Source organism: Saccopteryx leptura, chromosome 12 (genome assembly GCF_036850995.1).
Source record: "Saccopteryx leptura isolate mSacLep1 chromosome 12, mSacLep1_pri_phased_curated, whole genome shotgun sequence".
Classification (NCBI taxonomy): domain Eukaryota; kingdom Metazoa; phylum Chordata; class Mammalia; order Chiroptera; family Emballonuridae; genus Saccopteryx; species Saccopteryx leptura.
The window spans coordinates 19,380,220-19,406,493 of record NC_089514.1 but is presented as its reverse complement, the minus strand read 5'-3'; the positions used below and the strand labels follow the sequence as shown (position 1 = coordinate 19,406,493).

The window sequence follows — 26,274 nt, the reverse complement described above, 5'->3', positions numbered from 1 at the left end:
CATATCAATAGAGTCATCATACCATGTTCCACTTTTAAATAACTGAATATATTTGTGTGTAGGTGTGTACACATACACACATATATATGTTTAAAAAATTCCAAGAGGAGTCCACCTTTATTATGCTTATACTAATGGCACCTTTTATAGCTAGTCTACAGCACACCATCGCACTCGTTTCACATATTTTAGTATCATGTTACTTTGTCCCCAGGGTAGGCTCATACTAACACTGTAATGTAGTCAGTTACAAATATTCTAGGCCATAGTTCAATGTATAGTGAAAATTAAATTTTCAAGACTGCAACAATGTCTTCCTAATTTCCCTTAGCTATCTCAAAAAGAATTACTACACCCCCCAAACATATCATTCTAAATAACTGAGCCCTGAAAATATTAGGTTAAAATAATTTACATTTAAAGATATAGCTATAGTTGGTTAAATACACTGTAGACTGGAAAATTGTGGAGATTGAGTTTCTTCTTAACTTGACATCAAAGCAGTGATATGCCTATTTTTGTCCTTTATGTGTGATTTCATAAAGTATTTCAAAGGCATTAAAACATCTTACCAATGTATTATAACTCTGTATTGTGCAAACATGTCTACAAAGAAATGCCAACTAAAAGTCGTCATGGGTTATTCTTTCAGTACAAAACTACATCCTTCAATAAATTCAGTAGAATCACATACACACAAGATATCTGCATTATATTAGTTGAGATCTTCAGAAACAATGACCATGCCTGCTTGTGTCATCCAATGAACACTACTGATGTTGATTCACTATCTGAGGTTACTATTATGGCAACTTCTGCATCTACTGGGTAACAAAGTTATCCAAATGAGTTGGGAAACTTCAAAAACGACACCACACCAACATAGATCAGTTATTTCTTTTGACTGTATACAGCCAGAAATTCTTATGAGCTGATTTAAAGATGGTAGATGATGATCATGTTGTTCTAAAACTAAAAGACCTTCAGATTTTCATTAACTAGAATTATTATTTTCTTAGCACAATTAAAACTCATATTTTGCTTCTAACTTATAGCATGTTCTCATACTGGATATTAAAAGCATTAATTTGCTTATGGTTCAGTAAGTAACTCATAAAAAATGAGTTTGAAAATTTATTAGATTTGGAGAAAAATAAAAGTATGCAATATAGTGAAAGTTATATATTTTAAAATCTCAGAATTCTTTTTCTGCTGCCAGAGGTTATGTTCTCATAACTATTTTCAAAGATCGTGCTATTTTTTTTTTTGCCTATACATATTGTTGTAGTTTGTTATTTCACCATTCCATCATGGAATAAATAAATTTTGCTATGTAAATGTAAGCCTGTATTTTTATTTCCTTCTACAGAGTACTCTTTCAGGTTCTTTGTATATATGCATTCTTAAAAGCTATTTGTCTGTATTATTCCATGTGAATTGTAAAGCTAACAAAATACTAAATTAAATTATGGCAAAGCTAATTGCAACTTCGTCATTCGGGCATATTTCATCTGTCCTTTTATACAATTGGGCTTTAAAACATTTAAAATACAAATATCATGAAAAATCATAAGTAATTATGTCTATATTTATCAAAGTGGAAGTATGTGATTTAAAGTTAAGCCTATAGATCAACATTAATTATTGTTATTACATAAATACCATAATAATAGTAAAATAGCAAGATAAGTAATTCATCTTTATCCTACACTGTTCAGATCACTCAACTCTATAAATCTCAGCCATAATATTTACATACAGCAGACATAATAAAAAGAAGAAAAATGAACACATTTGGTAGAAATTAAAATATGTGATTTTGTGGGCATTGAAAGGTCTTGAACAATCGTTTTCCCATCTCTGTGGGAATGGAATCTTGATAATACCCCCACAGCATCGCAATTTTTCTACTACCTATTTACATTCATGAATGCTATAAATGTATGCTGTATATATTTTTAATATTTACAGTACATATATATATATACACATGTGCACAAACACATGCATACTTTGTTTTATTCTTAGACTCACTGATGAACATGCAGACTGGTCTGCACAGTATGACAGTGCATGTTTATTTGTTTGAAATGATATTCATTTACAACTTTTCGCTCTTGTGCAAAAATGCAAAAATATCATACAGATTAGTATACTCTCTCTAAAAAAATCTTTTTTTATGCTTCAAGTTTTTTGTCATTTACAAAGAAATTATGAAATATATAGTTCCTGCACAAGTTGAAAATAATTACAATGTTTGTACAACAAGGCATTGCTGAGGTTTTGAATTGTGGCGTTCTTGAAGCCATCGTCTTTCAAAACAAAGACATCAATAAGTTATTACTTCTTGGTATTTGCACTTTTGAATACTTTTATGAAGTGCAGCATGATAAAGCTAGTCAAATAGCGTTTGTATAGACTAGGCCTTTTTCTGTTTTATCTATTCCTCTTTTTTGTTTTCCTGAAACAAAGTCTTTCTTTTTTAGAACCATCTGGAAAGTGTTGAAATTACTGTACTAGAACATTTCTGGAAAGCTTTTCACCCAATTCAAAAAGCTGAAGACATTAAGTGAGGCAAAATTTAAAAAGAATAATGTTAGTGGATGCTCAGGAGAAAGAACAGTAAATGCAAGAACTGTTTTTGTTTTATTTCCTAGTCCTTTGGTATTTCTTTGCCTCATGAAAATCCTAAAAAACAAATGTTCAGTTCTTTAAAACATTGATCATACTCTTCCATTAAATATCAGCTGTGGTCCTCCGTTGCTCATGTTGTCTGTCATTTCCTGTTAGGAAAATAACATGAATTAAAATTTCTTTCAGAGTAAGACATTGATTCGGTTAATAGATTTGCAAAACAGAAATTTCAAGCCATTGAAAAACTTGTTGAGTGTTGGGGAAGGACAGTGACTGATACTGGTGTTGCATCAGAGAAAATGAAATTTCACGGCATCTTAGGGCACTTGAAAATGCTGAAGTGACATTCTATGAGAACAAAGTCTCTGACCCCCAAATCAGCTCAATCTCTCCCTAGTCCCAAATTTCCCCTTTCTTTCCTCAACTCTGTTTTGGAAAGACCTCACCTAGAAAAAAAGTAGGTGGTTATATGCCCAAGTTTCTCAATGCATAGGCTCCCTGCTGAGCGTGACAACAAAGTTAACTATAGGGTTACCTTAATTCTGTAGAAATGTGTGTGGCCTTTTTGCTAAGCGCTGAAAAAGGCCCACAAGGGAATCATAGCTTATTTGTGAGTATGACCCACTGATAAATCACAGTGGAAAGATTATTTTTCAAGACACTGTCACTAATACAGTAAAAAACAATAATGTATGGCTCTTAACATGTTTTTTTTAAGGGAACACTTACTAAGCTAATAAGGAAAATGACATGGGAATGCAATGAAAATTTAAATACAAAGGATGATCTAACACAGTGGTCCCCAACCCCCGGGGCTGCGGACCAGTACCAGTCCATGGGCCATTTGGTAACCGGTCCGCAGAGAAAGAATAAATAACTTACATTATTTTCGTTTTATTTATATTTAAGTCTGAACGATGTTTTATTTTTAGAAAATGACCAGATTCCCTCTGTTACATCCGTCTAAGACTCACTCTTGACACTTGTCTCGGTCACGTGATGCATTTATCCGTCCCACCCTAAAGGCCGGTCCATGAAAATATTTTCTGACATTAAACCGGTCCGTGGCCCAAAAAAGGTTGGGGACCACTGATCTAACATAAAGAGTTCCATTTGCAATGATAAAAAATATGTCAATTTAAGAAAAATTTGAAAGTTCTGAATTAGTGTTTTATTAAACATTAAATTCTTTCCTACACAACGAAAGGTAGTAAGGAGGTGTGAGGCCTATTCATGTGCCTCATGGTTAGTGCACCATATTATGAATAATATTTAGGCAAAACTTTCTAAAAATAGATGAAAACCTCTTTTCTCACTTGAACAAGCCTATTTGCAACAGAGCGGGTAATTCAAATAGAAATTACTTTCTCAATTATCTCTCATGCCTATCCGTTTATATCTACGCTCTGTTTGGATGAATTAATAATTACAAAGTAAAATGTTTGCTTTTTATCAATTTTAGGACTTCTTCCAAATATTTATTTGAAAATGAAAGTTATCTATACCTTGGTTTTTAGTCATTTCTTTTTGAAAATTCAGTAAGGAAGGGAACATAGAGTGAAAACACTCGCTTTTCCTGTAGTGGGTGGTTTTTGAAAGTTGCTTAGAAGGTACAATGAAGAACTTGAAGGTAGAAATTGGCCTGGTGTTTGAACTTTACTTTTGAAAACTTTGCTGTCTTTTTTTTTTTTTTTTTTCATATTTTTCTGAAGCTGGAAACGGGGAGAGACAGTCAGACAGACTCCCACATGCGCCCGACCGGGATCCACCCGGCACGCCCACCAGGGGTGATGCTCTGCCCACCAGGGGGCGATGCTCTGCCCCTCCGGGGCGTCGCTCTACCGCGACCAGAGCCACTCTAGCGCCTGGGGCAGAGGCCAAGGGGCCATCCCCAGCGCCTGGGCCATCTTTGCTCCAATGGAGCCTTGGCTGCGGGAGGGGAAGAGAGAGGCAGAGAGGAAGGAGGGGGGTGGGGGTGGAGAAGCAAATGGGCGCTTCTCCTATGTGCCCTGGCCGGGAATTGAACCCGGGTCCCCCCGCACACCAGGCCGACGCTCTACCGCTGAGCCAACGGGCCAGGGCCTTTGCTGTCTTTTTAAAAATATTATTTATATATTTTTACTGATTGATTTGAGAGAGAGAGAGAGAAACATCAATTTGTTGTTCTATTTATTGATGGTTGATTGTTATATATGCCCTGACCTGAGGTTGAACCCACAACCTGGGCATATCAGGATGATGCTCTAACCTACTGAGCTACCCAGCCAGGGTGAAAACATTGCTGTCCTATAGAAGATGGTGTAGAGATTCTTCCAAGAAAATTCTGGGAAAGGGGACAACAGGCTTTAAAGACGTTCCTTTCATAGGAAGACCTGTCTTCCTATGCAAAGCATCCTGGCCCCTTCTAGACAATAGGGGCTGGTTATCTTGTCCCTGGGTATTTGGTATATCTCCCCTGAGTAAGGTGCTATGAAGTTACCAGGAAAAAAAAAAGCCTGAAAACACAAACCCCTTTAGGATAATGGCTCTGACTGGAAGTGGAGAAGACACCATAGAGCCAGCAGGCACCCTTTGTGGTCCCATGATGCTTCAGCTAACTGAGGGGCTGGCTCTGCTAAGGATATGTGAGGTGGAAGCAGGTCTAAAAATACACTGAGATTATTGGGCTGGGGCTACATTAATAGATAAGAAAACTGATTTGAGGCTTCATTTAAGAGCTCAGTGTTGGTGGCAAGATAAGTAGAAATAATCCCTCCAAAACAGAATGACCCTCTGACCTGTGGTGGCGCAGTGGGATAAAGCGTCGACCTGGAAATGCTAAGGTTGCTGGTTTGAAACCTTGGCTTGCCTGGTCAAGGCACATATGGGAGTTGATGCTTCCAGCTCCTCCCCCCTTCTCTCTCTCTTTCTCTCCTCTCTCTCTCTCTCTCTCTCTCTCTCCCCCTCTCCTCTCTAAAATGAATGAATTAAAACAAAATGATCCTTAACAAATTCACGAATACATCTTTTCCTGTTTCTCCTATGAAAACAAAAATACAATTTCCTAATAAATTTATAAGAAGTCTCTTAGGTTTTTTTCCTTCTTCTAAAAGGACTTTGCCTTAAAAATGTAGTTTAAAAACCATTTAAAAAAACTAATCTAATGTATAATCTTTAACTGCAGGATTAAAAACTTCAGTTTTTAAAAATCTTACAGAAAAATGTTTTTTTTTTCCTTAACTAAATTCACCCTAATATAGGTACAGTAAAATCACTGATAGAAAATAACAGTGAAAGTCAGTTTCTAAACGGATGAGTATCTTTACTTCATTTGCAAGTAGGCATGTCCAATGTAACAAGATTATATTCTAAATCTGGGCCTGACCAAATGAAAATATTTGCAAATGGATTTACTTTCTGCAATTGGGTCATAGTATCTATGTGACTTTCTGTATTTCCGATTCTGTTGTTTCATCAAACCAAGAATGTTGACTATTTTTAGCAATCCAAAATATGGGAGATAAATTTGAAATATATCACATCAGATACTTTACAAGAAAGTTTTCATACAGAATTTTCACTGTATTAGTGTCAGACTTATCTGCTCATGCAATTGTGACATGAGGGAGATACCGTTTGTCTTAATCAGATACATCTATAAATAAAAACAAAACTCTGGTCTGAGAATGATGATACTGAGTCAGAATCATGATGCAGCAGAGAATAAAGGAGTCATGAGTCATCCAAGCACAAATGTGTTTGGATGCTTATAGGCAGGCTGAATATTCTAAATACTCAACCAGCTTTCAAGCTGTGAAACTCCGCCATGTAGGTTTATGTCCGGTCCTCAAAATAGCTCTTTAAAAAAGCGATACTTTGAGGAACCACACCCAGCATCAGTCCAGACTGATCTGCTGACACCATGGCTTCCTACAAGAGGAGGTACTTCCTGCAGTGACATCACAACATGGCAACTCCCTAGAAATCAGCGTACCTTGTAGGTAACTCTGGTGTCGGGGGCACCACCGGGCAGCTGGGCAAGTCGGTTATTTCAATAGCCCTCAATCTCTAATATAAATATAACAATTATACAATAAATATTGCACAAACACATACACAGAAAAGGAAATCACACACTAGTATAAAAAAAATAGAGCATAAAACAGCCGCTATCTAAATATATAATGATAATCTGTTGTGAACAACACACATTTCTTTACATTAACAGCCTTACTATTTGCACTATTAACTCTTTTTTGAAGGACACACATAAATCTGTTCAAAATTGCTTTCTTGGAACAATTTAAGAGCATTTACTCCCATGTTTGAATGCATAGGTTATATACAAAATCGGAACACATAAAACTACAGAATAAATATTTTTTTCTTCAAAATACCATTTATAGAAATATGCAACAGTAACTTGCTGTATTCTTTCTTCTGTGGTTGTAGATTTTAGTTCCATCATATCAAGTAAAATATGATGTAGCCATTATTTTGATGAGTTTATGTCACAGATGCTTTATCTTTTTCTTAATAGATCCAGTAGCAGGAACTAAATTTTAAAATATGTGCAAATATTGTAAAAACAGACAGCTCAATATATCATTTGTCCTTTTCTCTGGTAAATATAACTTCCTGTTTGAATGGGTTTCATGAAACAATTTTGCAAGGAACATTGTTTAAAATACAGGCAAAGCTACCCAAATATGCATGAAGTGTAGATGAGAATTAAAATAAGTTTTATATGAATTGTAGTTTCTGCACTGATAGGCAAGGCTTTTTTGTTGCCTTATTAAAAGGCCCTTTTGTGCTTGAAAATCTAATTTACATAATCAAATGCATCCATTTTACAAGCACAAGGGGTAGGCTAGAAAGCCGAATTCATTTGATTTCTAAAATTGGCGTTGTTGAGTTGAGAGTCTATTTAGTATTTTTCCTCTGCACAATACGTAAATATCCATATTTATCAGGCATTTCATATTTTATGAAATTCTGTTTTAGGAACTGTGTTTTTGCATAGAGAGGCTACAAAATTGCGTTGAAAATAGGTGTACCCACAATTGCAAAGAAAAAATAATAAATTCCTATCCTTAGTCCTCATAGGACCAAAATTTCATGAACTCTAATTTCTCACATCCTCATCTGAAGCTCCAAGTGGAGTCACCTAGACTTGACTGCGGTCTTCCTCACATAACGGCAGCGACAGGACAGGGGACAAGACTCACTTTCTCAGCCATCTCATGAGAGTGATGCAGCGAATGCTCCCTCTCGGAGAACATTCTCCTCTGTTCGTAGCTGGCTAGTCGGCAAGTGAGCCAGGAAGAAAGCGTGCAGCCGCCGATGCCGATGCACGCCAGGGACATGGAGGCGAGATGCAGGGGATAGAGGGAAGAGGTCTTTTTTGTCACTGCCCGGAGGAACTGAAAATTTAGGATGCCCCCGATGAGTCCACAGATGCAGCAGGCGGAAAAGAGGATCATCTGATAAGAAAGAGGGGAAAAAATGAAAGAAAGAAATGGAGCAGTGGAGAGGGCAAAGCTGACTCAACACGGTGCGCGTCCTGCTGCCTGTCCAAGGTGGTTGAGCGACAATACAGAGGGGGTGCCTGTGGGGCTCCCTGGAGGTGGGGACTATGCCTTCACCAGGGTCCTGTGGAATCCGACTCAGTGGAGAGGTTATAGACCACAGTGATTCAGGAGCTCATAGCTGACTCTCCAGAAAGGACGGGGACACATATCATGAAAGCCCTGAATAATACTTTTAATATCTATGGTGTGCTACTGTGCTAGGAACATGAACAGATAGCGCAATGAACCCATTCAGCAATCATCTGAGCGAGGCAGGGATACACATTTTGTGAAATAAATGGTGAGCGGGTAACCATCAAATTCAGGGGCTGAACCCGTATTTTTTTTTACTCCAAACCTAGTTTCATTATGTTAAGTCCCCCCCCCACCCCGCCTCAAATATCTAAATATCCCCTCACTGAATTGCCATTAGTTCCACAAGACTCTCAAATCTTTCTACTTCTCTCGCTTTATGATTTTAGGAAGTTTGGTTGACTATTTAATTTACCAAAACTTCATTGTGTGTGTATCTACTTCCACAACAGGAGGCTTAGGGATTCCCTAGAAACTGACCCTTATCTTGCAAATCTTTTGTTACTATGTGACACCATAGTGAAGCATACACAATAAATATTCCAATAATTATTCCAAAAATACCATTGGATCAGTTGCTTCGGAGAAGCAGTGACCTGGCTTTACTTTTGATCCAACTGTTGGCTTGATCTGTGTCTCCAGTAATAGAGCTAAAGTGTTTTATTCTACATAAATATCACAGAACCTCTCACAGAAACAAGTATAATGCTTTCTGTGTAGTACATGTTCTGTGACTATTTAATAAATTTTACTGAATAATTTAATAGCTTTAATAATTTTAATTTGTATGAGTATCTAGGGATTTTATGATACTTTATAGCAGAGATCGGGAACCTTTTTGGCTGAGAGAGCCATGAACGCCACATATTTTAAAATGTAATTCTGTGACAGCCGTACAATGACCTGTGTACATTATTCATTATCCAATAAAAATTTGGTGTTGTCCAAGAGGACAGCTGTGATTGGCTCCAGCCACCCGCAACCATGAACTCATGAGCCGTAGGAAATGGATTGTAATACATGATAATGTTTTATATTTTTAAAGTTATTTTTTTTATTAAAGATTTGTCTGTGAGCCAGATGCAACCATCAAAAAAGCCACATCTGGCTCGTGAGCCATAGGTTCCAGACCCCTGCTTTATAGTATGATACTATAGTAATTTGATTATCTAATCTTATTTCAATCATTCTCTGGAATAGAATCTCTGTTCTTGTTACCTCTCTTGTCCATTAATATAGCTTATATATTCTTGGCTTAACAATATTTTTTACTCCCTAAAAATAATTTTGCTATTTCCTTGGATTCTTGGGTGTAAAGCCCAAACCTGGTCCTAACTTTCTCAGAAATTTTTCCTGGACTTTACTGGTCTCCTCCTTTGGCATAATTCCTCAGGGTGAACAGCTATATAACTTACTTTAGCATTGAATTCTACATTATCAGGTGATTTTTTGCTGTTGAGAGTTGAATTTAGCAAGCCCTGATTGAACACCTAGCATTTGTTGGGTTCTGAGTGAGATATTAGTTGGTGTTACAGAAAAGAATAGCTCATAGTCATTCCCCTTGAGTACAGTGCAGTCTTAGAGAAGGCCCAACATTCTAACATGGCATGAAACATTACTAAGAAAGAGGGCTGAATGGGCTGTCCTCAGAAGAGGGAGCAGGGGAATTCAGCCCAACCCGTGGTTTCAGAAAAGACTTCCTTGAAAATATGTCATCTGAGCCAAGGGTAAGGCCACGGATGTTTGAAACAGCACAATAAAATGGCATAATGGGCAGAAAGAACTACAAGTAGTTCCTTTTATTCTCCTGCTTAATTCAGCATTCCATATGGTCTATCTCACAGTATTTATTATCAAGGCTGAAGATCCAGGATAGATGAGTAATATCTTCTTTACAGTAATTAAATATAAAACTGAGTATCAATTACCAAATAATTGTATCATTTCAAATGGGAACCCGTAGCTTCCAATTTTAAGTAGATTTCACCAGTTATATTCCATTTTAAAGTATAGTCAAGTGGAATGTAGTTTCTTGAAATATATATTTCAATGTTTAGACATTCTTAGAAAATATGGAAAGATAGTATATTTTAGCTTTTAAATGATTACTATAATTAAGAAAAATGACAAATTTAATTGACTATTAGAGGAAAGTATATATTTCTTCTGAGGTTTTTCTCCAGTCATTCTTCAAAGGCATGACACTTCATTAACATGAGCAGACAGACATTCTCACGTAGGAATTAAAATGTAAAATCTATTCCCAAGTTTATAACCATCTACTATTTTCAAATCACACCAGGCTGGAGTGTCTAAACTTCAGAGATATTTGGAGTGGAGAAATTTTTATATGACTTTTGAAAGAAAGACAATCCTTGATAGGTTAATATCATTTATGAAAACTTGAGGTAGTACAGGAGATGATGAAGGTGATACTTTCTAAAAAGTTTAGGTGTTAAGATATTTTTTCTAACTTATATGAGAAGTATTTATATAAAGATAGAAAAGAGACACTATGCCTTTAAAAAAAAAAATCGCTTCCCTTCTCTTCCTTTCCCTTCCTTTCTGCTGTGGAATGAATATTTTTGTCCTTCCAAAATTTATATATTGAAGCCTAATCCCCAATATGATGGCATTCAGAGGTAGTCCTTTGGGAAACAATTAGGTCATGAGTGTGGAGCCTTCATGAATGGGATCAGTGTCCCTATCAAAGAATCTGCTCTCTTCCCTCTTTTGCAATGAGAGGAAACAGCCAGGAGTCTGCGACCTGGAAGATGGCCTTTACCAGAACCCAACGCTGCTGGCACCCTGACCTTGAACTTCCAGCCTCCAGAATCATGAGAAATAAATGTCTGTTGTTTATAAGCCACCCAATCTATTGGCAGTTTCTTAGAGAAACCCCAACAGATTAAACAATTTCCCTTCCTTCCTCCCCAACTCTTTCTTTTCATTCAAGTTCCAAAAAATTGCTACTACGTAGCCATAAAGAGTCTTGGTTAAAAAAAAAAAAAAGGTGTAGAAAGAATGAAGGCCATGTCTAAAGAGTGATGGGAGAATCATAGATGCAAATTATAAACCTCTAAGAAAAACAAATATTTATGCAAAGGTTTCCCTCTGTGTAAGATTTTTTGTTTTCTGTTTTTTATTCCATGAGAGGAGAGAGGCAGAGACTCCCACATGTGCCCCATCCAGGATCCACCAGCAAGCCCACAAGGGGGTGATGCTTTGCCCATCTGGGGCGTTGCTCGGGTGCATCTGGAGCCATTTTTTTAGACCTGAGGTGGGCTGACATTCTACCACTGGGCGAACTGGCCAGGGCCTCCTCTGTGCAATTTTTAAACATCACATCTCACATGTCTAAAGAAGTGGGGCCTTCATTCTTTTTGTCACAATAGATATTCACACAGAGAAAGGTGTGATTAGAAAAAGAGTTACACAAAATACCTGCACTACTCCCCATTCTTTTTTTTTTTTCTGTTTTTCTTTTGAAGCTGGAAACGGGGAGAGACAGTCAGACTCCCGCATGCGCCCGACCGGGATCCACCCGGCACGCCCACCAGAGGCAATGCTCTGCCCACCAGGGGGCGATGCTCTGCCGAGACCAGAGCCACTCTAGCGCCTGGGGCAGAGGCCAAGGAGCCATCCCCAGCGCCCGGGCCATCTTTGCTCCAATGGAGCCTTGGCTGCGGGAGGGAAAGAGAGAGACAGGGAGGAAGGAGGGGGGGTGGAGAAGCAAATGGGCGCCTCTCCTATGTACCCTGGCCGGGAATCGAACCCAGGTCCCCCGCACGCCAGGCCGACGCTCTACCACTGAGCCAACCGGCCAGGGCCTACTCCCCATTCTTGGTCTTCCCTTGGAAACTCTTGTTAGGCTCAAAGATCTCTTACTAGGGTCCACGTGCAGTATTCATTTTGCCAGTCTTTAAAGGTCTGTGATATTTCCTATTGTACTCCATAAAATAAACCATGCTTTTTCCTTCTTTCCAAACTCTCATAAAATGACATGGGAGGCGGTGGGGAATCCACACTTGCGCGTGCAGAAGTTGTCCTCCAGCCAACATCAGAGTTAACCGGGAGCTTGTTCCCCATCCGCGAACCCATGATGGTACCAGAAAACATCTGAAAACACTTACGTCTGCATTCACAGTAATAAAGTCAAATTAAATAAAAAATCTTTGGGAATTAACTGTAACTATAACAACACAGCTGTTTCACTGCTTTGTTAGATTAACTTCACAGTCAAACACAGCCAGCAATCTTTAGGCCTGCTTCCATATTTAAATAGTTAAATTTCCCGTGAACTCAAGTTCTGTCTTTTTCAGCTTATTGAAGGATTAATGCGAATGTTGGGAGTCTATAAATTGGAAAAGTGGAGACTATCATTCACAGAAGTCATTAAGGGGTGCATATTCATGTATTTAAAGAATTTTCTTTCTCTCTTTCCCTCCCTCCCTTCCTCCCTCCCTCCCTCCCTCCCTCCCTCCCTCCCTCCCTCCCTCCCTCCCTTCCTTCCTTCCTTCCTTCCTTCCTTCCTTCCTTCCTTCCTTCCTTCCTTCTTTCCTTCCTTCCTTTTCCTTCCTTCTTTTCATCCTTCCTTTCCTCCTTTGTTTCTTTCTTCCCTCCTTCCTTTGTTTCTCTCTCTCTTTCTCCCTCTCTCTCTCTCTTTGGTCATAATCTCTAATAGTCTTGATGGTTTTTTTTGAAAATAAAAAAAGCCAGGATTTATTAGTCAGTCTTCTGTTTATCCTCAAAGAATAACATTCAACATATGAAAGTTGGCTAGTCAGTATTTGCATTTTTGAGTTCTAATATTTCAAACACTTCAATGCACAACACAAACAAGGCAGAAACTTACGATGAGTCCCGATTTTTTTTTGGCGCAAAATATTCCACATATGCCGCAAAGAAGAAACTGAAAAAAAAAAAAAAAAGAACAACAATTATTTCACATCCAAAGATAAGAGACTGCCTAGTTTTTAGCTTGTAGTTCATGCATGACATTTGCTCCAGGGAAGCTGGGAAGGTTCATACTCCCATCCAAAGCTGGGAAGGAAAATACTCCATTCCAGAACAGAAGGAATAAAAATGCAAACGCTAATGAAGTTTACTTTTGTAAGGTTGATAACAGGTAATTATAGCATCTAAGCAAAACTTGAGTCAGTTTTACCACCTAGGAAAATTATGAAGTAAGTGAATTTAGTTTTGCTCCTTTGGTTTCCATTCACTATCTTCTTGTCCTTTCCTACTTCCTCAGGGAGAACAGTGGTGTAATATAATCATTCATACTAAGCAGTTAGGACCCAATGGGCTATACCCTCGGCAGGGAATCTAGCACAAATGAAAAGATAAGGCAGCAAACAGGGAGAGCTTTTCCTATAGAGACATTCTGTATACCTCTCAAATTACATCAGGTAGAATGGCTACCTCCTTATTCTACCACAAATACTGCCCTTATGGATGTGTTGGAAGGACACAGGCCCTAGCTGGTTGGCTCAGTGGTAGAGTGTCAGCCGGAGTGTGGATGTCCCGGGTTTGATTCTTGGTCAGGACACACAGGAGAAGTGCCCATTTGCTTCTCTACCCCTCCCCACCTTTCTTTTCCATCCCCTCCTGCAGCCATGGCTTGATTGGAGCAAGTTGGCCCCAGGTGCTAAGAATGGCTCTATGGCCTCGCCTCAGGTACTAAGAACAGCTCAGTTGCTGAACAATGGAGGAATGCCTCAGATGGGCAGAGCATTGCCCCCTAATGGGCTTGCTGGGTGGATCCTGGTCAGGGCGCATGCAGGAGTCTGTCTCTCTGTCTCTCCTCCTCTCACTGAATAATAAAAAGAAGAAGAGGAACATAAGCGGATGAAGCTATAATAGTTCCCCCATCCATTGGGGATATATTCCAAGACTCCCAGTGGAGACCCAAAACCACAGACAGTACCAAACCCTATATATTCATTACATTTATACCTGTAAATACCTATGATAAAGCTTTATTTATTTATTACCACAGTAATTCATAACAATAAAAGAGAACAATTACAACAATATACTGTAATAAAAGTTAACTAAATATGGTCTCTTTTTCTCTCTCAAAGTATTTTATTGTACTCACCTTTTCACTTAGAGCAATGATTTTCAGCCAGTGTGCTGCAAGAATTTTTAAAATATGCAGTACCTGACACCAGGGGCACTGACCTCTTTTCCCTTAGATTTTCATATTAAAAAGTTGACAAGATCCTGACTAGGGGTGGCGCAGTGGATAGAGCATCGGACTGGGATGCGGAGGACCCAGGTTCGAGACTCTGAGGTCCCCAGCTTGAGCACGGGCTCATCTGGCTTGAGTGAAAAGCTCACCAGCTTGGACCCAAGGTCGCTGGCTCAAGCAAGGGGTTACTTGGTCTGCTGTAGCCCCCTGGTCAAGGCACATATGAGAAAGCAATCGATGAACAACTAAGGTGTCACAATGAAAAACTGATGATTGATGCTTCTCATCTCTCTTCGTTCCAGTCTGTCTGTCCCTATCTATCCCTCTCTCTGTCCCTGTAAAAAAAAAAAAAAAAAAAAAGTTGACAAGAACCAACACAACGGTACCTTTCCAGTGTGCATGAATCAAAATTATATGTAGTTTTTGGTTTTCTTTTTCTGTCACATCAGCAAAAAATATAATACATTATTTTGGTGTTCCACAGAATTTTAGTAGTTTACATATGCTATGAAGTGAAAAAGGTTGAAAATTGCTGACTTAAAGGAAGCACTTTATGGCTTTCTTTGGCATATCCAAATTGCCAGCATTGCTGCCCTTGCACTTTGGGGCCATTACTAAGTGAACTAAGGGTTGCTGGCCACAGTTAATCTGCTTCCATCCCACTTCTCACAGTAGTGTGCAGTTTAAAACTTACACATTTTTTTCATTCCTATAATTTTCTGTTTACTATTTTCAGACCACACTTTTTCAAGGTAACTAATATAGCAGAAAGCAAAATCGTGTATGAGGGGGTAGGATACATTGGTGACCTTTGCAAAATTAATTGCATCAAATCATCTATCAGTAATACACTATCAGATATTTTAGTTGTCAAAAAAAAAAAAAACCAACGGTAAGTTAATTTGGATAGAAACATTTAGGGCCATTTAAATGCACATTTATACATACTTCTGGATAAGAGTAAACCATATGAATAAAATACTAATTCATGAATATATAGTAAGCTTACTAAAGCCTTCAGATTAGCAAAGAAAACTTTGAATGTCATTAAACTAACTTCCATTTGATATTTTTCTTTTAAAATTTTGCTATCTCAAGTCAGAACTACTAATATAAATGGTTGTAACTGACTATTGTATACATGGATAAATTTTTTTTTTAAATATACACATTAAAACACTTTAAGGATTATATGAAATAAATAATATACTTCTGAGGAACAACAACAAAATTTGGTTAAAAAAAAGAAAACCGGGTAATGGCTCTAGCCGGTTGGCTCAGCAGTAGAGTGTCAGCCCAGCATGTGGAAGTCCCAGGTTCGATTCCCGGCCAGGGCACACAGGAGAAGCACCCCTCTGCTTCTCTACTCCTCCCCCTCTCCTTCCTCTCTATCTCTTTCTTCCCCTCCCATAGCCAAGGCTTCTCACTTAAGAAAAATACAAAAAAAAATTAATAAAAAATAATGGGTAAGAAAAGTTTCCCTTTGCAAGGAAATTTTCTGAGTAAGGGAATGAAATGCCTATAAAGCAAGCAACAATGCAACAAGACAGATCAGGGAACACAAGGATATATAAGAATTTGGTATATAATATTAGATGATCTTTCAAGTTAATGGAGGAAACATCAGGATGATTTATTCAACAAACAAAACAATTTGTTAACCTACACTACCATTATATATCAAAATGTCTATGAAACAGTTTGAATATTTATATGCATAAAATACAAATGTAGAAAGAGATGCTTAAAGCTAAATATTTATAGAATTTAGAGGCATGGTAAGGATCTTCTAGACATAGCCATCAAACAAAAGGAAAATACTTATAAATATTAATACAGAAAATTGTAATTTTGATAGTCAAAAATATCATAACTCACAAAGGCAAAAAAATTGGGATTATGTTCTGAAAACATATGACAGACAAAGGGTTAACATACTATATACACAGATTTAACAGAATCATTTTGTACCACACAGACGTGAGAAGATAGAGTGCAGAACTTGAGAAGGCTTGTGTACTCGCACAATTTTCAGAAGCCTTGGAAGCTATTTCTGAGTGAGCACTTTTCACCCCACTCTGTGTCCTCATCAGTGGTAGTCAACCTGGTCCCTACTGCCCATTAGTGGGCATTCCATGGTGGGTGGTAGTGGAGCAACCAAAGTATAAATAAAAATATAGATTTAACTATAGTAAGTTGTTTAATAAAGGTTTATTCTGCCAAACTTAGCAAAAACCCGATATAAAGTACTTGGTAAGTAATTATTATTATATGCTTTAACTTGCTGTAACTCTGCTTTATAAATTTTATAAAGTAAAGTTACTTCCCTACTTTATAAATCACCATGACTGTGGAACCGGTGGGGGGTTAGAAAATTTTACTGCTAACAGAGATACAAAAGTGGGCGGAGTTATAAAAACGTTGACTACCCCTGCTCTAGATGGTCTTGCCCTCACCGGGACTCTTTCTGACTGACCCCGTCTCACATCTTTCTGGGCTGGGCCAAAGCCGCTCCAGTTTGGACCAATTCTGTGCTTTCCGTGCTTCCAAGCTTCAGATCCAAGCCTCAGCCTGCCCGTCCCCTTGCTTCCCTGACTAACCCATTATTCACCCAGAAAATCCATTCACCTGGAACTCATTCTTGAAATAATTTGAAAGCAGTTCTTTGGATCACTTTTGAAATCTACGAACATTATTTATTCACAGCAAAGCCCAAGGGGACCTCAGGAGGGTACACTGAGTTCTTCACTCAACCACGTGGTTGGAACATTGAGGTGGAAATAAAATAGCTTCTTTCTATTGACCCCTAAGAAAAGGGAGCTCAGGGCCCAGCAGGGGGAAGGCAGAGTAGGAGGGGCATCAAACAATATTTTTTTCATGCTCAATCTGGCCTGGAGTGTAAGTACTTCCCAATAGTTACTTTCATTAGGACACTCAAAATCCACATTCCTTAGAGGAAACTTGTAATCAGAGAGAAAACAGTCCCATGTATTCAGAAGTATATAAAATCATGGAATTTCTAAGGAGGCTTTAAGGAATCTTGGCTGAAGTTTAGCCATCACAGTTTATTGAAAAGTTAAAACAAGTACAAAAAAAAGCAGCAAATGATATTTTATTTCATTGGCTTGCAATTCATAGCACTGGAGAGGGTCAGAAAAGATGACTTAATTTAGCCCTCACAGTGTACACATGGGGAAGCAGAGGTCCAGACAGGGTTAGAAGCTTGATCAAGGTCATACATCAAGGTCACAAATCACAAAGTAATATAAGGTTTTATTAAGTCTTGAAGTTAATTAATTCTAATAATCTAATAGAAATGCTTTTACAAAGGGTTTTTCAGTATTAGTGTCGTGTATTATACTAGGAAATCCAACTCCAGGTGTTCAATGGACACCTGATAACCTACAATTGCTCGCCTTTGCCATTGTTAATTCTTCTTATATTAAAAATAATTATGAGATTAGTCAATTGTATTGTAGTCTAAAATTAAGTATACCTTATTATATAGGGAATTTGTAATAATATTTCAAGATACTTTTTTTTGTGGCTCAACATAGCTTTAACCAGGGTGCCAAACACTTTCCACATTATAGAAATTATAAAACAGGTAAAAAATAATTTAGTTAAAAGAAGTAAAATGGACACATCTATACACACATATATATCTTGAATTAGATATACACTTTTCCAAGAGAAAATATAATTTTATTGCTGAGAAGATGGCTGTTTAAATCCAGGGAGAGTTGTTTGTCTTTCTCAATGAAATTATGTAAATTAAACAATTTAAAACTAGGACATTAAGCGTAACTATGTAATAAAACTAATTAGTCCTCCAAGTGGAATTCATCTGATTGCAATTTGGATTAGATGCTATAGATAACTAAGGTTGTGAACTCGTTGTAGGATGAAATGGAGATGGCATCCAATATTTTGAGTGGATCCTGTAAACAAAAGGTCCATGGAGCCTTCTGTTTTTGCTTAGGATGTAGAGAGTCCAAAGATGTTCATTCCACGATAACAATAAGAAAAACAAGATAGAGCACAGACTGGCAGCTTTTCTAGAGTGCATTGGAGAGTTAAGATTCCAAGGCAAAGGAATAACTGCAATTCAAAGAGAAATACAATGTTCCCCCCAAAAGCCTGGATACAGAAACTGTCCCCCGTTGCAGAGATGGGAGGGAGGAGATGCTAGTTGTCGTGTGTGTGTGTGTGTGTGTGTGTGTGTGTGTGTGTGCACGCGCGCATGTGTTCAGGGTGAGTGTGGGGTAGCAAGGCAAAACCCTGCTCCTTCCATAGGCCTTCATTCTTAAAAATCAAATGCTTTATTTAAGCCCTTGGCAGAGGAGTAGCAAAACTTGAAATTCCCAAAGCCTTTGCAAATATAGATTGCTCCTAAAAATGGAGAGAAAGTAGAAGGAAAATTCTTTATATAGGAGAAGAGGCAAAATTCATCTTGGGACTAACATCCTCTGCCTATTCTAAAGGAGAGTCATCAACCACGGGGGGGGGGGAGGGCACCGTGCACACGAAACCAACCACAGAGACAAGACCAAGTTTGGCTCTCTCAGGGAACAGGGTAGAGAATACTGAGAAAGTCCTGCCACCTAAGGCCTGATCACAGGGCCTTCTTAAACTGAGACTGGACTAAAGCAACAAAGAACTGTCATCTCCACTGCCACCTGCCCCGTACCATGAGCCTTATAAATGGGAGTAATGAGCCACAGCAGTCTACACTAAAGGAGAGGCAAGAGAGTGGGAGGACAGCTCCCTACAGGGAGGTGAGCACTGACATTGAATAATGTTAAGGTCACCATCATTGGATTCGATAAACTACGGGGTACCAAAGATAGTCATTATAACAGTAAATTCAAATCCTCATTAGAATAACTTCACATTTCACACTAACAGCTTACAGAAGATACTAAGATAAAATACTCTGAGGTTCTGAAAAGAAAGAATTTTGGACTTTGAACTACACATCAGCCGCCCAAATCTTACACAAGAGATTATAAGAAAGAACATGCTTATTTGGGCAAAAGCACTGTGGTAGGTTAAGTTATGGCTCTCCAAAGATATACATATATCAGTCCCCAGAATCCACTAGTGTTACCTTATGTGGCAATAAAAAGCTTTATAGATGCAATTAAATTAATAATCTCCAGATGCATAAATTAATGTGAATTATCCAGGCTGTCCTTACATGTAATCACAAGGGTCCTTTAAGAGGAAGACAAGAAGGTCAAAGGAAACAGAAAGCTACACGAAGACACCAAAGAGATAATGAGAAAAAACTTGACTGGTCGCTTTGAAGATGGAGAAGAAAGCCACGAGGCAACAGGTGTTGGAGGCCTTTGTAAAATGGGGAGGACAAGGCAATGGGCTTCCCCCGGATCCTCCAGAAGGCTGCGGCCCTGAAGGATTCTAAACTTGAGGCCTCCAGAACTTGGGAGAATAAATTGCTATTGTTTTGAGCCACAAAGGTTGTGACAATTTGTTCCAGCAGCAGTGAGAAACCAATATAGGCTCTGAAACATTTTTTCTCTAAAGGAATTACTACTACTAGATGCTGTTCTTCAGGAAGACAATGGGGGAGACATGAGATAAGAAAGGAAGGTAGAACAAAAGCACAAAATAAAACAGTAAATGTTTTAAATTGAAAGATATTGATTGGAAAAGTTACTATCTGCTTAGAACGAATACCCCAGGTGATTCTGGCATGAGAGATCAGAGATTGGGGTAAAGAAAGTGTAAGTAAACTGTTCTAAGATTCTGTATCACTAGTGGAATGAAAGAGGACTCAACTCTTTCTAGATGTTAATAGAAAAGAAGAACTTTAAATTTGGGCAATAAAATATAGAAGACCAAAAAAAATGAAAATAAAAACATAACAATTACAATAAAGATAGAACCAACAATATCAAGAAAGTTAAAAACTGAAAGTATATAAATGAAGTTATAAAGTAAATTGGGGCCCTGGCCAGTTGGCCCAGTGGTAGAGCGTTGGCCTGGCATGCAGGAGTCCCCGGTTCGATTCCCGGCCAGGGCACACAGGAGAAGCACCCATCTGCTTCTCCATCCCTCCCCCTCTCCTTCCTCTCTGTCTCTCTCTTCCCCTCCCGCAGCCAAGGCTCCATTGGAGCAAAGTTGGCCTGGGTGCTGAGGATGGCTCTGTGGCCTCTGCCTCAGGTGCTAGAATGGCTCTGGTTGCAACAGAGCAGTGCCCCCTGGTGGGTATGCCGGGTGGATCCCGGTCAGGCGCATGCGGAAGTCTGTCTGACTGCCTCCCCATTTCCAACTTCTGAAAAATACAAAAAAAAAAAAAAAAAAAGTAAATTGGTATCATTTCAATAACATAAGCAATCAGACTAAATGTGAATGCATTCAATTTTCTTAAGAGGAAGCAACAGAGAAAGGGTCAGGCTCCCAGTTTTCTCCTTCTCTCTCTTCCTCTTTGTTTCTCCCTTTCTCACTGGTTTTCTCTCTTTTGCTCTCTCAGCAGGGACCTGCAAGTTAGTTAATGAATTCTGTTTTTTAAATTTGTATTGATTAGAGAGAGAGGGGTGGGGGAGAGAAAGAAACATCAACTTGTTGTTCCACTTATTTATGCACTTATTGGTTGATTCCTGTATGTGCCCTGACTGGGGATCAAACCCACAACCTTAGTGAATCAGGGTGCTGCTCTAACAAACTAAGCTAACTGGCCAGGGCTATGATTTCTTTATTAATATGTATTTTTGCCCAAAAAAACTTTATTTTGAGAAAAAACTAAGAGTAAAATAGGCTATTGTAGAATTTTTTAGTTTAAACTGTGTAATGGAAAATTTTGAAACCATGGTTATAATGGAAACAGGTAAAAGCGGTCATTCTCTCAGCTGGTCAAGAGAACAATCAAGTGCTGGGCAGATGGATGATGACAGACAGTGGGCCAAGCTTGTTTTAAGACAGCTTTTGGGAATGTTTTTCCCACATAACATTTACCGACCTCAGATGAAATAATTTTTTGCTGAGATTTGCTATTACAGAGATACACTCATTAGTAAAGAGGTGTGTACTTTTTCTTCTTAAGACAATAAGTTGAATCACAAATCGAACTTAATATTTTGATAACCTTTAAAGATTTGTACAATTTCATCAAAATTAGTTTCTTTCAAATGTGTAGAAAAATTACCAGGAAAACACACACACACAAACATCAAATGTTGACAGATTGATATGGAAGAGATGAATCTCTGTTTCAATAGTGCATTTTCCATGGGTCTGGATTAAAAGTTTGGGCAATTTGCTTTGCTACCACTAGTTCTTGAATACTTTTATCTACTTCACTCACTGGTTAAAGAATGACAGCTGGACTCTCTTAAAAAGTTCTTCTACTGTTTAGCATACAAAACGCTAGTGTGCAGAGCAAGCCTATGTCTGCTGATATTGTGCTGATATTTTCTTATATGAAACCCTGGCTAGACTCACAAGGCCATTCATTCTCTCTGTCATGCCTTCCTTCCATTTGAGAACCCATATCTCCAGCGATTCCACAATATCTGTGTAAAACGAGGAGATTTTATCAAGTTAGAAAGCCTGTCCAATGACAATGATTCTTGGCCTGTGTATTAGCTTATAAAATTCCTGATATCCTGACCATTTAAAAACCAGCATCTCTTGGTTGGAACTCAGGCACCAGTGTTTTTAACTCTCTCCAGTAATTAAAAATCTTCACCGTGTTCCTAACGTCCAGAATTGCACGCACGGTGTTTGCCAGCGTTTTATCAGCAGACTTGCCCATTTATAGCTCACCACGGAAGCCCTGATGTTCCTCTTAATTACTCTCAGGGAGACAGGAACAAACATTAAGCTAAATAAAGTACTCTTCAGGGGAGAAACATAAAGTCCTTGTTTATACCAAAGGTCAAAGTGTCAGAACTGTTTGGTCTCTAATGGATCTTAGAGAGAGAGAACATTAGTTCATTATCTTTTATTTTACCCAGTGCCTTTCTTTCATCATGGCTAACAGATTTTTTTCCCCAAGCCTCTACTTTTTTTCAAAATTTTCTTTAAATTTTCGTTAACTAGACCTACAATTGGGCACAACACACTATTATCTAGAAGAATCTAATTTTATACTGGGAATGGAGAAAATAGGTATGAAAAATCATTAATATAAATAATCCTCATTGTAAATAATATTGAAATAGGTTGAAATAAAACAAGATCAACAATAATAAAATATAGTTGAATTAAAATATGGACAAAAGATCTGAATAGACTAAAGAGGGTCTACAGATGGCAAATAAAAGTATAAGAAGACATTCAACACCATTTGTTATTAAAAATTATGAGTTTAAACAACAATGAAGTAGTGCTACACATCTATTAAATGGCTAGAATCCCCCCATCCCTCCCCAAAATACCCAGTGGTATTAATCACTAGTGGTCTAAGTGATATGAATTTTCAACTCTTGCTTGTAGGAATGGAAAATGGTACAGTTGCTTTGAAAGACAGTGTGTAGCCCTGGCCGGTTGGCTCAGCGGTAGAGCGTCGGCCTAGCGTGCGGAGGACCCGGGTTCAATTCCCGGCCAGGGCACACAGGAGAAGCGCCCATTTGCTTCTCCACCCCTCCGCCGCACTTTCCTCTCTGTATCTCTCTTCCCCTCCCGCAGCCAAGGCTCCATTGGAGCAAAGAAGGCCCGGGCGCTGGGGATGGCTCTGTGGCCTCTGCCCCAGGCGCTAGAGTGGCTCTGGTCGCAACATGGTGACGCCCAGGATGGGCAGAGCATCGCCCCCTGGTGGGCAGAGCATCGCCCCTGGTGGGCGTGCCAGGTGGATCCCGGTCGGGCTCATGCGGGAGTCTGTCTGACTGTCTCTCCCTGTTTCCAACTTCAGAAAAAAGAAAAAAAAAAAAAAAAAAGAAAGACAGCGTGGCAGCTTCTTACAAAGACAAACATAGACTTCCCATATGATCCAACAATTGTACTTTTAGGTATTGAATACTCAACTAATTTGATATCTTATACTAGTGTTATCTATCATTGATCAATACTGAAAGCAACCAAGATATCTTTCAATAGGTGAACGGATAAACTGTAGTATGTTCACAAAATAAAATACTATTCAGTGATAAAAAGAAATGAGTTCCCAAGATACTCAAAGACGTAGATGAAATTTACATATATTGCATATATGAAATAGTCATATATTGCTAAATGAAATAAACACCAGTCTTTAAAGGCTGTGTACTGTATGCCTCCAATTATATGACATTCTGGAAAAAAGTGAACAATAGAGACAGTGAAAAAGATCGGCAGTTTCCAGCGTTTGGGGGAAGGCAGAAGAAGGTGAATAGAGGAATAGGGGATATTTTTAAGGCAGTGAAATTACTCTACATCATACTGCATTTGTGGATATATAATACTTTTGTCAAAACCCATAAAACTTTACAGCACAAAGAATAAATCCTAATGTATGCAAATTTTAAAATTATTTAAGGTGTCTGGGGAATATCAGGATCGAAGGCAGAATGTGATGAAACAATCTAACTGTTTAACAAATGTATGAAGTGGTTTCACTGAGGAGGTGAATAGAGTCTGTAAAACTAAAGGCAAAAGAGCACATACATAAACACTCTGTTTGATAAAGTTGTTAACCACAGGGTGACTGGCTAATAATTCTGATACTACTACACAGGTATACTGAAATTGAACAAGTACATTAAATGGCTAGTGGATGGTGGAAGCTGGTTTCTTACTGTGGTAGTGAGAGTTTATAGATAAGCAAGGGAGTCAAGCTTGAATGACCTATATGGTAACGGACTAGAGCTGTAGATATCAGTATGAACTAAATTTTAGCTTAACATTTAGAAATATACTTATATCTGTTTATAAATCTGCTTAACTTCATCTGTAATGAGAAAAATGTAATTTTAAACTAACTCAAATACATTTTTTAACCTATCAGATTGGTACTAATCCTAAAGTTGGATAATCTTGTCAAAGATATGGGGAACCTGATTGTCATACATTGCTTGTAGACACATAAATTGATACCTCTACTGAGAGGAATTTAGCAATAACTAGTAAAACTAAATATCACCTTTGTCTCAGCAATCTTGGATTTGAGAATTTATCCAAAAGATATAGCTGCATGTCTGCAAAATGATCTATGTGTCAAATTATTTATTTTAGCATTGTTAATAGCAGTCAATAAACAATTGATTAAATTTAATAGACTTCTCTGCATCTATTAAAAATGTGAGAAAGTTGCCCTGGCCAGATGGCTCCATTGGTTGGAGCCTCATCCCAAAGTTTGCTGGTTCAGTCCCGTCAGGGCACATACAAGAACAGATTGGTGTTCCTCTATTTCTCTCTCTCCCACTTCCTCTCTCGCTAAAATCAATCAACAACAACAACAAAATTTTAATGTGAGAAAGTTTTCTGTACAATGTGGTGGCAAGTTCTTTAACCTACAGAGTTAAATAAAAAAAGTAAGCTGTTGAATTGTGCATGTAACAAACGACTTTTTGTGTAAAAATGCAAAGAAAATACATTAATTTGTATACATATTTGCTCTTACATGTATAAGTAATTCTGGGAAAACATATAAGAAAGAAATAGCTGTGATTACCTGCATTGGAGAAGTGCTGGAAATTGGAGGGAGGGGGCTAAATTTTCATTGAATACTTTTGCTCATTTATGTTGAGCCATGTTTAGGCATTACTACTCAAAAGTTCCATGAGTAGTGTTCTATTTGTTCAAGGCAAAACTATTTTTGAGGTATTAGGAAAAAAGTGTCCATTAAGATTTGTCCTTATAAGTGAATGACTCACAGCCTTGTGCACAGGCAAGAAAGATGTTGGCCTTGATGTTGAGATTGAAGAAACACTAGCAGAACTCTTTGACTCCAAAATGTGGGCTGCTATCTTCCCGTACACATTCTGAAAATGTATAGGTTGGTGAATAACTCAAGTTCCCTGCTCCTCATGGGTAATAAAAAACAAACAAACAACTAATAAAACATTCCCTAATCTATATGGTTTCCAAATAAATATTTGGAAAGAAGGATGGCAGGTCATATTCTGAAGTCAAGGAGCTTGGTATTCCTTCAATTAACATGTAAGGCAGCACTTTTGTCTACCTTTAGATAGGCTGGAGTGTGTGTGTGTGTGTGTGTGTGTGTGTGTGTGTGTGTTTAATTGAATTAAATTTGGAACCTGCTATAATCAGAGCTTTCAGGCACAAATCCAAAAGTGCCACAGAGTAGTTTACAAGAATTGAGTTCAGTCCTTCTGAAAATAGAGCGATTATGGAGCAGGGAGATTGATGCTGCTTATACTTTTTTCTCAGTTAAATATAACAAATCATAAACCATTACATATTAAAGGAGCTGTAGCTTCTTCTTCAATGAATAGTATATGCCATCTTTAGTTAGAAAAGATTTTGTAGTTCTACACATCCACAATAGTAGCTGAAATAAAGCTTTTATTGTTCAAAGCATTTTGAATCTCAACCCTCTAGAAAAAAAGTGGATTATAAAAGGAAATTTTGCCCCACCATGAGCAAGTCAATGAAGAAATTATGGAGCAAAGAAATAGTTTTGAACTTCATATTATACAAAAATGGAATTGAATGTGTTATTTCATTCATCATTATTGGTACTGTTATGGTGAGAGATTTATTTTTATATTCAACTTTGCCATAGCTCCTCAGATAAAGTTGTGCTGTTGAAATAAAGTTTCTAGATGATATAATGGAATTTCAAAGTGAATGAATGAATGAATTTACAGTATGCATGGGCAGGGGCAGAAATTAATCAAA

General features: G+C 38.0%; 1 protein-coding gene across 5 annotated transcripts in view; it reads right to left on the bottom strand.

Moving 5' to 3' along the window:
- Positions 1-26,274, bottom strand: part of TMEM196 (transmembrane protein 196) — a 53,101-nt gene continuing 26,827 nt past the window's right edge. For 2 of the 5 annotated variants that reach the window (XM_066353859.1, XM_066353861.1), the window contains exons 2-5: positions 13,132-13,188; positions 7,842-8,096; positions 6,608-6,681; positions 1-2,783 (exon numbers count right to left, since the gene is read on the bottom strand). In XM_066353859.1, coding sequence (XP_066209956.1) covers positions 2,777-2,783; positions 6,608-6,681; positions 7,842-8,096; positions 13,132-13,188 — 393 coding nt within the window. In that variant the 3' untranslated portion in view covers positions 1-2,776. Of the gene's footprint in view, positions 2,784-6,607; positions 6,682-7,841; positions 8,097-13,131; positions 13,189-14,379; positions 14,455-26,274 lie in introns of those variants that run through there. The other 3 variants (XM_066353863.1, XM_066353864.1, XM_066353862.1) reach the window with 2 other exon arrangements.